Raw genomic sequence first — 15,308 nt, 5'->3', positions numbered from 1 at the left:
ACTAGCACCACATACCTCTCTGTCTCTCCGCTCCGCAAGTGCTAGGAGGCCTCAAGGTAGCTAAGCGCTATACAAATTTAATCTCATTAATTCATTCATTTGTAATCAGGGGCCGCTGCCTCGCCCAGCTTACGAGGCCCCATTCTACACTTTGGAGGGCAGGTCCAGAGCCCCGCATCAGCCTGCACTGTATTGCAGAATGCTTCCATGGCGGAACCCTGGGAACCTTAGGTGTGATTTTGCCACACCCATGGCAGGCTTCAAGGAGTACACCCAGCGGCGCAGGGCCCCGAAGAGACACTCACTTGTGGGCTATAGCCTGTTTTCTTCCCATGGAAGGTTTCCAATGCGGCAGGCTCCACCACCACTTCAATGGGGTCGTGCAGCCTACCAGACTCCAGTGGAGATCGGAGATTCTGCGCGCACTAGGGATTGAGCATGGACTTGGCTGCGCTGGGCCCCGGGGGACCTTTTTCTTTCACTGGGGTTGCAGCTTGGGGGGCCCGGGGGAAGAGTTGCTGCTATACACCTTGCTGAGAGGGGTTGCTGCCAATGCCACGCATTGCTCTGCACCCCGTGATCCTTGTTTCTTTAGGCTGCCAGCGCTAGCAGCACCAGGGAATTCCAACCACCTGATTCTCAAAGGACTGCATGTTCTCCCTACCACCCCCACTTCACTCTGGGGCTGAACTTTAGCCTTCATCGAAGAGATGCAACCAGTCATCTCCCTCCTGACTCATCCGGCCTTCGCTGCTGCCCCCTGGGTGGTGGTAACCTGGCAGCTTGTGCTGCTCCTTCTCCCCTCCATCTGATCCCAGCAGGGAGGGAAAGTGGTCCAGGCTGAGGGCAATGCTGACTCTGACAGACTGCACACATTTGTCCTGATGCACTCCTTCCTTGCCTCAGTAGTAGCTCGACTGGGAGAGTTACTTACCTAGGAGGTCCTCACCCCCCCAAGCAAATTCCGTCTAGGCCAACATGGGCCACGACAAGCCCTCCACCTCCCAATCACAAGCCAAAATTGAATGCTACATTGCCCAACTATGATTTCCCATGGATTCTCGACTACTCTGCCAGACCATCCTGGTCTGCCTTCAAACCCTGACAATACCAACGCTATCCTACTGGCCATTCAAGCCTCAAGACCCACCTTGGAAGCCTAGATCGGCGAGGTGGGAGTGGAGGTCTCCTTCCTATGCCAAGACCTTAAGGGGGTAGTGGACAGAGTTATGGAAATGGACGGCCAGGTGTCAGAACTGGAGAACACGGTCAAGGAACTCAAGTCGACAGTTCACTGTCTTATGATGATGTCTGCAGTGCTGGAGGCCAGGGCCAAAGATGCTGAAGACCATGTCTTCCACAGTAACCTACGCTTTGTGGGATTCCCCAAGGTGACCGAGGGGCAATCCACTGAACTATTCCTGGAAACCTGGCTGGCCTCCTGGTTGCCAGCCTCCTTCTATCCTCCTGCTTTGTTGTGGAGAGGGAACACTGCTCCCTTTCTTGACGGCCCTTGCCTGGGGCCCCACCATGCCCCATAATAGCCAAGTTTCTGAATTATTAGGACCTGGCCACCATTCTTCGAGAAGCATGCAAACTGAACGTCATGTGTTACCAGGGCAGTCACGTGATGATTTTTCGGACTACACTTGCACTGTGCAACAGCGCTGCAGGACACAAGATGGCATTAAGCAACAGCTATGCTCCAAGGGATTCCGATATATGCTCCTTTTCCGCGCACACCTCAAGGTGCTCCATGACTCCAAATCTTGGTTTTTCGAATCCCTAGAGGAGCCCCTCACTTGGGATACTGAACAGCTCTGCTTGAAATACAACACCCACCCCCGTGGAGTTCCACGGACAAGGGTTAAAGGCTTCAAGACTCCCACCCAGGACATGTACCAGATCAGACACCCCCTCTCTTCCATCATCCTGTCTCACCCTCCCCAGCTACTGGCTCCCTGGATGATCTGGACCTCCCAAATGATGCCTGACTTGTCGTGATGTTTAGCTCCATCTCTTCTCTTAGGGCAACCACCAGCACCACCATATCCGTTAACTAGCTCTTGCTTGATTGAGATTGTTTGGGACATGGAGGGCTTTTCTTTTGCCTTGTTCTCCACCTTATTCTTAGTTGTTCTGCTATGGGGTGACAGATGCTTCTGGGGGGGAAGTGTGGGGTGGAGAGGTGTTCTGTTGGGGTGTTCAAATATTTCAACTGCTTTGTGTTTTTGCTGTATTTTGTTGTTTATTTCAGTTTACTGCTGCACTCCGAGCAAATCACTCATTGCCTACCCCTTCAACACAAATCTCCCATGACAAATACGGACACACTGTACACCACCTTCTCCTGGAATGTTAATGACCTTAATCACAAAATCAAGCATGGGTCTGTCTTCCAATTCTCTAAACGCTACTCTCCTCTAGTGGTGCTCCTGGAAGAAACTTACCTACTCAGAAATTACTGTCCCGCACTGCAGCAGGGGGTTACACCTGAGTCTACCATGCTGGATACACAGCCAGCTCCCGAGGCTCTGCCATTCTTTTACATAAGCGATTCCTGTACTAACAAAATTGTATTGAGACAATTATCCTCGTGGAGGGTGTTATGGAGGGCTTCCACTGGATGGTTGCTTCCATTAACGCCCTCCACACACATATTCCCTTTGCTGCAGGCCCTTGTTCCCCTACTCCTACAATCCTACACCCATCCTTCTGGGGGGTGACTTAAACTCTGTGATGGACTTTCAGTTGGACTTTAGTAATCCCTTTGCCCATTGTTCATACGACTTAGCCTCTTGGGCCTCTTTGTCACTGCCTCCACCGAGTGCACAGCGCAATTGCCCTTTCCGAGGACATGATGTACCACAGTGCCCTTGTCTCAATTAACTTTGAGAAAGCCTTCGACCCTGTTCATTGCCAATTCTTGTTCTGCTTCCTTGAGCGGATGAACTTTTGTCCTCTCTTTTGCCGCTGGATCTGAATACTCTACTCAGGCCCCTGGGCTGACCTCTCTCACCTCTTTATTTAAACTTGCCAACGAACCACTTTCAGAATGGATCTGCTGGGATGCACAATTTTGTGCCTTCCGTTGGTCTGATGGTCACAAGGACCGGGTCTTGCAATACGTGGACGACTTGCTTGTATACGTGGGTGACCCTGAGACCTCTATCCTCCATCTCCTACACATAATGCAGGTTCACACAGATATTTCGGGCCTCATAGTGAACTTGTCCAAGTCTTCCTACATCCCCCTTTGGGGCCCCAACAAAGACATCAGGGCCATAACCCCATCTTAGTGGTCAACAGATCACTTCCGATACTTGGGTATAAAGTTCGCCTTCTCCCAGCGGAACACTTGGGACCTTAACACCACACCGCTCGTTGTGGGTACCAGGATGGACATGGCCCACTGGGCCACTTTCCCTTTTAATGTTGCTGGTACAGGAGCACTATTTGAAATGATCTTGCTACCAAGAATCCTTTAAATCTACAAAACTACCCTTATCCCATCCTCACCTCCTTCTTCTGCACACTACAATCTGAGGTGTCATGGTTTATTTGTGCCAGCAGTCTGCCACGGATCTCCTTCCGCAAATGTGTGCTACACCCATATAATGGCTGGTTGGGGTTCCCTGGCTTTCATTTATACTATTGGTCCAGCTACCTTCTTCCCATTACTGACTGGTTCTTTGCAGAACAGAACGAACCCGCCATATCAGGGGAACTTGGCGAACTGAAATGCCATGGCAACTTCGAACTGCTCTACTGATGTACCATCCCCATGAATCTGCCCTCAGTCTTCCATTGACTCTGCTCACTTGGCATCAGTCCGTGAGATGGATTGGATGACATGGGGTTGTGACAGCAATGACGCTGCTGCGGGCTGTGTCCTGGCTTTCCCAGACCACTGCCTAAGTGGGCTTCAGGGCATGGACTATATTGGCATAACAACACTGGGGGACTTATAGCAAGGCACATCTATGTTTCTATGTTTCAATACCTTACTGATACTTACATTGTGTCTAAATCACAATTCTTCCTCTACCTGTAGCTACGACACACACCGGAGGCCCCTGGAAGCACACCTGTTCGATCACACTTGGTCAAGAAGGGTGGATCAGGCCTCTACCATTCGCTAATCAATAATACTCCCGACTCCAGAGTTACCCTCAGAGAGCGATGAGAGGGGATCTGGGCTCCTTTGATGATGACAATTGGACAGAAGCGAAAATGTCCCCTAGGTCTCTGGCAATATCAGTGTGGCGCGGCCTTGTCCAACTGAAATGTCTTCACCATGTTTACTATAGCCCCTCATGGTTGCATGGTATGGGAGGCACTCCATCACCTCGGTGTTGGCTATGTCAAAACCCAGTTGGGCATTTTCATCCACATGGTCTGGGAGCGCCAAACTATATACGCATACTGGTCACGCCTTTGCACTATTTTTTTCCCATATAATACACAGACCAGACCCGTTGGAAATTTGTTCTCTTAGGCCTTTTGGACTCTTGGGGGAAGAGCTATTATATTCGGCAGCTCATTGGAGTGGGCTTCATCATTGGAAAGAGTGACATTGCCCCACCTTTACTTGAATGGACAAGGGGCATGGACTTTGCACTGCAGCAGAAAAATATGTTTATAAATCCAGGGCATGCCCAGAAAAGCACCATAAAACTTAGGGTGAATGGTAGCAATATTCGGAATCTTCATCTTTGACAATGTGACTTTTCTAGTATATATTTTCACCTATCTTTTAGTTGGGTGTGGTGAGTCTGGGCCTAATACAGCACTGTTAAAATTGTATGTAGGATCATCTGTATGTTTCTGAAAATGCTATGTGCAACATTTGGCATCAATCAAGTTTTAAAATCAAACATTGGAAGCACCAATAGGTGTGGTCATTTATTAGTGAAACAGCTTAGATGATAATATGTGTATTTAGGGATGCAAAGATGAAAGAGTCAATGATTTTGGGATTATGTTAATGGGTCATTGTGGGTGATCATGGATGGATGAATGGTTGAGTGACGTGGTGCATAAAATCACTCATTTAGGAAGAAGCACCTTCATTTTTTTAAGAATAACCATATTTATTGGCTTTGTCAGTGAAGGGCTAGCCATCACACTTGAGGACTAGCTGAGTCTAAAGTGGAGCAGGTGTCTCAGCATAAATACTTAGGTCACTTGTTTTCTTTCAGTTTTACGTGGGATAAATACCCTACTTCAATGAAAGTCAGTTCTCAAGGAAGAGTGAATGCCCTTCTCTATTTAGGTAGGCCTTTTGAGGGTTTCTTATTCAATCCAGCCATCAAAGCACTTCTGACAAAGGTTATCCCTAAGGCATTGTTCGGTGCTGAGCTAATAGATCTAGATCCTTGATCGTTTGGTATCTTTTAAATGCTTCTGAGGATACATCCAATTGTTATGGTACAGTTAATCAGAATGGAGTGCAGCATGGGGAGGGGCCTGAAGCGCAATGCTGTGAGCCACTCTACAGGGCAGCTCCAGACCAGTGCAGCTCATGCTATTAGATCACTTGTCCTGCCATGCCCTCCGTCTTTGTCTCAGTCCAACAAGCGACAGGAGCCCCTGGACGGTGGACTCACATGCATTGGTTACCCGTGTGGGTTACACATCACCCAGGGCGAAAATGGTGATCAAAGGTCTGTTCGATGATGCTGCCTGGCTCATAAAGATGGCAATGATGGACTGTACTCACCTCAAAGAGGGGTGAGAGGCTCAGGTGAATGAGTGCCAACTTATCCCATTGACCTTGCTGGCACCAATGAGCGCCATCGTGCTGCTGCCTGCAGCATTTTGAGGCCCTGAGGCAGGGATACTCCAGCCGCAGCTTGTTAAGCCGAACCAACAGACTGCTTGGCAGACTGTTGCCACCCAGCTCTTGATGGAGGCAGGCCTTGTTGAAGGTATACTGCAGAGGTCCAACAGTCAATAGAAATTGGTAATAGACTCAATGCTTGTGGAGCACAAGGGTTGTTCATGCTGGGGTCGGGTGAGATTGCGCATCTCTCAACGGCAGCCACCCAACTTGTTGCCACTGGTGAAGTGAGGAGTTCTGTTTTTCTAATACCCACCCAGCATTCAAACAAAAGGGGCTACCCGGCAGAAGGAACAGGTGGGAGGGACGTGTGCCCCTTCGCCACATCTGCAGCTGGTTCAAAAGGGGGACTTTGTGGCAACTGTTTTTTTATCAGGCCACTGACCTGCATCATGGTGAAGCTGAAAGGAGGGAAACAAGTATAATTAAAAGGAGTACTGTGGACCCAGTTGTAGATGTAGCCTCAAACCTGTGGAGAGTGTATTGGAGGGACACAATGAAAAATGTGCTAACCTACCAGCTCGTTATTAGAGATTTGCATTACAGGATCAGCCTCCTTTCTCTGTCCAGAAGCTGTGAATGCTTAGATAAATATGGTTCTTTTCAAAATATTGGAGCATTATAATTTATGGAAAAATGAAATAATTAATAGTATTTACAGATGAACTGTATGCAATCAAGCCTGATGCTGTTGTTGAAGTACAAACATTTTCTAGTTTTTTTAACACAAGATAGAAAGTGGTGGTTCTGAAAGAAGGAGGGAGAAAGTTGCACACCTTAGGTGTATCCTTGAGAGGATTTTGTTAGGGTGCATTGTTTTATAAGTCTAGTATCTTGAGAACTGAGCAATAACAATGTTCACAGGGAACTTATTTTAATTAAAAAATTAAACGATAAGGAGTACAAATTTAAATACTCATCACTGATTCAATCCAAAAGCAGGGAGAAAAACATTTCAAATCAATTGAGAAATTACTTCAGTAACCTTGAGAATTGTTTACTTCAGCCGAAGTAAATATAATTTATTTCATGAATAGCAATTTACTCACAAAAATTATTTCAACATAGGTTTTTGATGCTACAGGCACACGGATAGGAAGTGAAAGAAAGAGCCCAGTGAAGTGATCAAAAGCCTTTAAGGTGAAAAATAAGTGAATAGGGAAAAGGTCTTAAAAACAATGAGAGGCATTCAACAATAATATAATTCTTTGTTGCTCTCTCTTGGTTTGTGTCGATGACGTTTCAACCCACGTTGGGTAGGGGGTCTTTTCAGGACAGTTATCTGGGGACTGAAAATTAAAATATTTTATGTGCCAGTAGTAATTTAGAACCATCCGTCTCATTTAAATTTACGGACGTAGGTAACTGATTCACTTACCAATGTAAGTCTCGTATCTCCACAAAATTCTACGTTGAACCCACTGATCGAAACAGGGTATGGGTAGGATTAAATCTCTTCAATTCAGCCTAATACAAACAATATAGACAAACGTGTCAATTCAGTAGGGCATTCTGTCAGGAGATTAACACAGTTCAGTGGCCTCATTGAGATGGTAGAGGATTATTAGCTCCACTAAAGCTACAGTCTATGGCACTTGGAGAGCCCATTATCATCTGTCTATATCTACCACCATTAATGTAATAGTTAGCTTATGAGGTTCAATTAGCCCCTCATGTTATTAATTATAAAACTGAAAAAAACGATAGAGGAACACTCACATGAGTTGTAAGTCTCTCTCACTTGTCCATGATACAGATGGGCCGCAACAATGATAATGCTGAAAAAAACAGGGAATTATTAGTGGATGCCTATTAGAGTATAAAACTCGCGTCAGTCTTAGCCTACGGTATAACTTCACTTACTAAGTATAAATCTCTGGGACGACGAGTTAAGCGTCTCCTTCGCAACGGCTGCAGTGCCGACAATCCTGCGAGGGTAGTAAAAATAGAAACTGGACCTTTCCCAGCATGCGCAGTAGAGTTGGCACAGGTAATCATCACGGCCATCTTGGAGTGTCTAAACCTTCATTAGTCTTTCCCATTACTAATTAGAGGTTATAATCCATTCCGTTACATGGTAACTCATCCCATCTATTCATGTAATTTAACTCGTTATTTCGCCAGGGAGGGTGTTTGAACCACTAACGATGTATGCAGCGAATACCAACCCATATTCGCGCATGCGCTCTCAACGCTGGCGGCCATCTTAGAGCGGTTAATTTCTCTAGAAACAAGGGGCAGGAGCCCATATTTGATTAATCTGTTCTCAATAGATCCGCGAATAATAGGGGGAATCAGTCAGCATCACTGTTCATAAAAAGGCATGGATAGAATTCCGAGCAGATGCCCCAACAGTGTACAGTTAGAATTGATAACCCAACATAACTCTGGGGTTATCTACTGATAGAGGGCCAAGGGACTACGAGGAGCATGGATAAACAATGTGTGAGGGAGTACCACCAATGTACTGTCGAAACTGATGTCCACACATACCTAAGAGATTACCAATTAACTCATGGTCATCCTGAAATAACAAGGTATGCCTGACTGATATACATTTCCTATGACAGGAATATAGAATTGAATTAAGGTCTCACAGTAATCAACATCAATCAACATCACGGTCAATATTTACAACAATCATTTACATTTAGTTCAAAGTATTTATGGCAAACATCATCATTGATCATAGTATCTCCCCGTCCAGGCAGGAGGAGTATTCAATTGAGCAGAGCCCTACTCAAACCAGTATCTCTATAGACCCTTTCAATGGAGGCTGATGAATCTTCGCCATTCTTCCAGACTATTCAACCCTCTACTTGTCGATTGACATTTGTCAATCCATTTACATTCTAGGGTTTGTAATAGTAGAGAAATATCACCTCCTCTAGTCGGTAACTTTGCTTTTTCAATCACCTGCCATCTGATGTCATCTGGTGAATGTGCTTTCTCCTTATAGTGTTCTACCAAAGGGGCATTCTCTGCCTGACACCGTATCCTACTTCGATGTTGACAAATACGGGCTTTTACTGGCTGGGTAGTTTGCCCTATATAGATCAATCCACATGGACACCAGATACAGTATATAACGTTAGATGTTAAACAGTTAGAAAATTCCCGTAATGTATGGTTTATGTTTTCATGCGAAAAGGATTTTGTTTCCACAGTAAATTTACATGCCACACAGCTTCCACATTTAAAATGACCCGTTATTGGTGGTAAAGCCCAAAGGTCATTGATAGTTGTTTTGGATTTGGTGATACTGGTATCAGAATGAACCAGATGGTCTCTTATATTTTTACCTTTTCTGAAAGAGAACATCGGTAATTCTTGACCCACCTTATCGTTTAATTTTTTAGTTAAAATAAGTTCCCTGTGAACATTGTTATTGCTCAGTGCAAATTACCCAGTTCAGAGGGACATATGGGTTGCTCTTGTGTTGTTTAAATAGTATCTTGAGAAGACAGTAGTCATCGGATAGTCTGTCCCATAGTGTTACAGCCAGATAGGAAAACTATCTGAGGGAGCGTAGCGGAGGCTGCAGAACGGGATACAAACCATGTGTGAGAAGCACTTTTCAGTGGGTGCAGTAGTTTTGAAGAATGTTTCTGAAAGGAAGCATGGACTTGTCTTGCAATACACATTATATACCTTACAAAATATCTTGAAATCAGTGTTTGGTCACTAGGCGCCAGTCAATGGCCCCCAAAGTGCAGATGTAATGGGCTATGTAAAAATGAAACAGGCAATACTAGGCCTGCTGAATTTTTGACCCTTTTTTACCTGTTTCCTCTCATGGCATGCTTCATCATCACTTTCATATCTGAAGCACCTAGTGTGTTCGAATGAGCTCAACGTCCAATGGAATAGAGGGAGCACTTCTAAGAATAAATATTCTATTTGGGACCTGTTATTACCTCTAGTACCCTCAGAAAATGATTCTTTTATTGGCAACTAGTACAAGGTACACACATGTTCATCCATCCAGAGGAGAATAGGGATAGCTAAGGCAGCCTAAACTAGTGAAACAGACCTGCAGGTGGAATCAAACAAATATAAAGATGACAGGTACACCCACATAGAACATCTCCCATAACATACTTGACGCAAAGGCAGAATGGCACTTAGGACCTCATTACGATGCCGGTTGGATTATGATGTATGTATTCTGTACTCTGACCAACCGCAGAAAGACCTCCGACAGCTTTTCTCCAACCGCTGAGATGGTGATCGGAGAACAACAGCAGCCATAGGGCAGTAAAGGGTTCTTTGACTGCCATCCGGATTACGATGTGGCTTTCCAATGAGCTGACCCTGGCGGTGTGACCGGCTTCCAGGAGTCATCAGAAACTGAGGATTTAGGATTCATGCTCACCCCAATCTGCTTCTCTCCTGCAATCTCCACCATTGATCCCTTCCTCCCCCTACACCTCGGCAGCTGAACCCTGATGACTCTAATCCTGTGGGCACCAGAAACTAGGTAAGTCCTTCTGCGGTATGTATCCCCATTGACTGGACATTCCGCACACACTTCAGCAATGAGGTACACGGTGCATAAGGCATATACCTACATATGTCATGCCTGTGTGTACAATTCACATGTTTTCTGTGAGTTTTGTATGCATTTGCAATGACACATTCAGGGATATGTGCTCCACCATAGCTGCTACATCCGTGGTAGCAGCAGTTGCATCGTAATACGGCAAGGAGAAACTACCTGGCCTCAGCGGTCGTAAAGGGCTCGGGAAGACGGCGGTCGGATGTTCGGTCCGACAGGCATCGGAATCAGGCATCTCACTGACAGTTCAGATGCACAAAAAAACAAACACAGTAAAGAGCTGCACTGCATAGAAGAACCCCGTGGGTGACAGAATCAAATGTAAATGGCAGATCTAACAAACCCAGGGCACTAATATATTAGTTAGTTTCTAGGTTCCAGTCAACATCCAGCACTGAAACTAGGCAATGGCTATATCTTTTACCGAGTAAAGCCTGGTGCGAAAATGCTTAAAGAATGAAGGTGATCCTGCAAAAGTCCCAACTGTCTAATGGCTGCTCTTTCCTGCAGCTTCAGAACAAAGGGAATTTGGGAGAATAGGTATAACTTTGATGAATCTTTTCTGGTCCTAACTGAAAGAGAGAATTGATAATTAAATAGGTGTTTGTTAAAGACCATTTAGAGACTTATTATTGGTTCAGGACAGGCCTTCTATTCCACAGGGCATTTCCCCAGTGGGTCTGAACCCTTGGAGATTGGGTTTGAAAGTCCAGGGCCACTGCTGGTGCCTCTGTTACTTTCGAAGGCTCCCTGAGGTTTATTGCAGTAGGTATGGCTTGACTTCAAGAGAAAGGGAAGGAGAGGGAGAGAGGAGGAAGGTATACAGAAAGCAATGAAAGAGGGAGAGAGAGTAAAGAAGGGGAGAGAGAGAAAGGATCGATTAAGAGAGATAGCATGAAGAAGGAAAAGGCGGGCAGGTTTGAACAATTTTATCAGGGCTGCTCATGGTTCCCCAGTTTGGTGGTTGAAGAACATGTGTTTGAGGGAGTTCCAGAAACTCTGCATCTTACAAGCAAAAATAGATTTGTAAAGCAGTAATCACTTTGAAAATTGACAATGTACATTGTTGTCAAAAGGGGTTATGATATCTCTCAGGGAAACCAGGGATTGGGGCTGAAATGGGATTTCAGATCTAACCCACTTTACCCAAAAACTTTTTCATTTCAGTTCATAATCAAATCCCAATGAAAATTAGGGGTGGGGGTAAGAGGACACATACAAGCCCTACAGCACTGATGCGGACAGAGAAAATCGTTTTGTAATTAAATCAGTCTGCAGGGAAAAAGGGAAATCAGTGTGGATAACATCACCCATTCAGTTATCCATGTAGTTAAATTAAGGTATAGGCAGCCCTCTGTATAGGATCAAACCAGAAATCCATGATTCTGCCACATATAAAAGCTCTACATCTTGACCAACTAATAGGCCTGGTTTTTAATAGCAGCCCGGGTATTAAGGAACAGGAGGCAATGGGCAAGAAGTACTGCTCTCCCTCTGAGCATATTGATTGGCTCAGTGTTTTCTCAATACATCAGTGGCTATGATACTGAGGGCCAGATTTACAAGCCTGTTGCGTTGCCGGTGCATCACTTTTTTGGGCGCATCCGCGGGGCACTGGGCTTGCCCATATTTACAAGACCACGTAAAATCCCCCTCCGTGACTTTTCATAGCCTTGTAAATATGGGCCCGTTTCATGCATTACTCTGCGTTGAAGGGGCATTCCATGGGTGTTGCTGTGGGTGTTCCCACATAACATCCATGGAACCTTACACATTCCCTAATTTACAATGTTTTGTAAAGCTGGGAATGCGTCAAATTCTTTTGCATCTTCAGGGGATGCATAGAAGGGATGCAACGAGGAGAAATATATTTATTTTTCATAGATTTTGTTTTCTATGCGTGTACAGGAAGATGTACCTTCCTGCACAAAAAAAATCATCTCCGCAATGCACGCACCTTTACAAAGAGTGCAGCAAAATCACTTGCGGAGCTGCGCTAGTTTATTTTCTTATAAATGAGGACGCGAATGCTTGGGAGCTCATTGATTGGCCTCCATACAAGGTTAACATATACAAAGCAGCATTAATAAGGAAACGCGTTCACCAAAACATAGAGCTTAAAAATACTAAAAGCAAAAGAAATACCCTACCATGCAGTTAATGCAACTCATAGATGCACAACGAGCTTTAAAACGAGTAACTTTTTTCACCATGAGGGGATCCCAGACCTTCCAATATATGTCACATATTTTGACCGGTGTCACCCCCACCCCCATAAAGAGCAGAAAGTATTTAGCTGCAAGCACGATATGCCTGGTCGCACTACGCCTATATTAGAGGAGGACCAAACATTTTACAAACCAGCCCTAGAATCATGACACACATCCAATCCCTGCGGTTGGGAGTTTCCATGGCAGCATGAGCATTTGAAAGCACCATCTTTCGACGTGAAGGTCATATGTCAGGCCCTACCTTCCCGCCACTCCTCAAACACAAAACATATTTCTTTCCCTGAACATTTGCGTTGCCACCCACAGAGGGATGCCATGTGCTGCCTGCCATGATCTATGATATGATTATGTTTTTATTCTGCACTGTGATTCTATGATCTTGTTGGTCCTGGATTTAAGATGACAAGAACTAAACATGGTATGTAGTAAACTTTCAAAAGCGATATCTGATCTTATGAACACTCCTTAACCTTAGTGGCAACACCTGGTGCCCTATCTGAGAAGTTCGAAAAGCCTCTTGTTCACTTAAACCAAAATCTAATTGGAATAATAGAACGCATTTAGTCCAAACTTTTACAAACATATTATTTATCCAGAATCAATGAAGAATATAGTTGCATAGACTCAGCTTTTTACTTCTAAATATGATGTTCCCATACTCACAACATCAACCACCATCTGTTGTTTAATTATGAGATTTTAACGAAAATAATTGGTTTCTAGCGTAAAGGGACCAAAGGGGATTAAAAACTCTGTGCATGTGGTGACAATTAGCGAAATGTAATTGATCAAAAGTAGACAACTTCTGGAAATACTGTAGTCCATTTAAAAGCTTGCTCTTTTTATACGTTCACTTTAAAAAACAAAGATTGAACCAAATGCAGGACTACAAGCAAATTGTCCTTTGATAAAATACCCCAAACTTCAGTGAAATTAGTAATAATCTGTATGAAAGAGCATACCAGACTATTTATTGAAGTCCCAGAGCTCTACTCATGGTTATGGATTGATGATCTCTAGTACAGATTTTGATTTCCTAATCATCATTATTGTATTGATGTCTGTAGCTGTGTGCTTTATTATAATTTTTTTCTTTCCTGTCTTTGTTTGCAGAACAGCAGCAGCAGTTGATTTGATGGATTACAACAATCACAGGAATCCACGGTACCTGAAACAATGACAAGCACAAGCCTGGAACCAGAGTGGTGTTTCTCTGTTGAAGGAACTTGGCCAAGCCCCTCTCTTTGGATTCATTGTTGAAACCTCCTGCCGCCCATCCCGTAAGCTTACATTAACAATGGGATATCATGTCCTAGTTGTCTGGATTGTGATGCTCTCCTTGATGGCGCTCATGGGAGATACAGACAATAAAAAGAACAATGGTTTCCTTTTGGACTCGGATCCTTCCCGCTGTATGAGGCACCACTATGTTGATTCCATAAACCATCCAGTGCACAAGTGCACCTCAAAGGTAAAGTAAGTTCTAGATCCAAAGGCACTGACGCATGAGTGAATGAGTAACCACATTTTTGAAGGGCCTATCACCCTAGCTGGTCATAATGCTGCCTATATAAACAAGTGAGTCTTCATGTTTCTCCTACCACTCTGGGTGTGAGCCGGAACTGTAGTGTCCGAAATGCACCCCCGTGAACTCAGATTAACTAGGAGTCATCTGATAGAAGCATTTAAGTTATATATAGAATGTTAACTGTGATACATCCTCTAACAAGAAGCCAGTTTTACAGTTTCCGAAGAGCCAGCACCAGAGAATTTTGAGCCCTTTGAAGTCTATCCAACATTTTATTGGCAAACCCCATGTAGAGGGTATTAAAGTAATTGAGATGGGCATTCACTGCAGCCCCAGCCTCCAGTTTGTGGTTACTTTGTGAGACAAGGGGCTGTAGTGGCTTGAGCTGGGTTATGTTGAAGAACAACGTTTGGTTACTGACAGCATTTGAACCTTAAGGGACACTTCAGCATCAAATAAAAAGCATAGATCCTTCACTTTTACTGTCAGGGTAGATTTGCCACATTATTATTGACACAAGCGTGCACTGAGTGTATCTCTTGATTGGAAGAGGTGGAGAATGGCAAATCTGGATTTAGAGATAAAGTGGTCCTATAGTGTCATATAAAACACTCCTAAAACTAAAGCTAATCATATTTTCTATTGTCTGATCCATTGCTGTTTAATACATCAAACTTCCCGACAAGAATCATCTGTTGTTTAAAGTTAAGTTTGAGTGTTGCTTTAATTCCCATTTGCTCTGCCGTTGTCCCATAATCTTCCATGAAGTATTTGGTGTGATACAATATTCACTGCATAAGCATTTGCTGAGACAAATAACACTGTTTATACTTGCCATAAGGATATTGATCTATCTGGAACTTTCCCTGTAGTTAGACTTTGGCTAAAGTTGATACAATATTTATGTTGGCAATACAAATTGAATTATGTATTGCGCAGCAAATTTGTTTGGTGAAGTGTGCAGGTCAGCCTAGGTGTAAATTAGGGGGTTGTGATTGAGGATACTACAATTTCCCTAGTAGCCCTATGTTTTGGAGACTCTCATTTTTCAGATGAGCTGACTATTGATTCTCCAAGACAAAAACAAGTGGAAAATAGCTACACATCTTCTCTCACCAAATTGCCACATACAATTTCAAGGAAATTGTT

General features: G+C 44.2%; 1 protein-coding gene across 1 annotated transcript in view; it reads left to right on the top strand.

The window, feature by feature from the left end:
* The first annotated feature begins 13,797 nt into the window (after window positions 1–13,797).
* NDP (norrin cystine knot growth factor NDP) overlaps window positions 13,798–15,308 on the top strand; it is a 164,932-nt gene continuing 163,421 nt past the window's right edge. Inside the window, exon 1 of the mRNA XM_085622955.1 lies at window positions 13,798–14,102. Coding sequence (XP_085479081.1) covers window positions 13,929–14,102 — 174 coding nt within the window. The 5' untranslated portion in view covers window positions 13,798–13,928. The remainder of the gene's footprint in view (window positions 14,103–15,308) is intronic.

The sequence above is a fragment of the Triturus cristatus genome, chromosome 8 (assembly GCF_964204655.1).
Source record: "Triturus cristatus chromosome 8, aTriCri1.1, whole genome shotgun sequence".
Classification (NCBI taxonomy): Eukaryota; Metazoa; Chordata; class Amphibia; order Caudata; family Salamandridae; genus Triturus; species Triturus cristatus.
The sequence above is the reverse complement of the archived record's forward strand: the minus strand, read 5'-3'. Positions and strand labels throughout refer to the sequence as shown.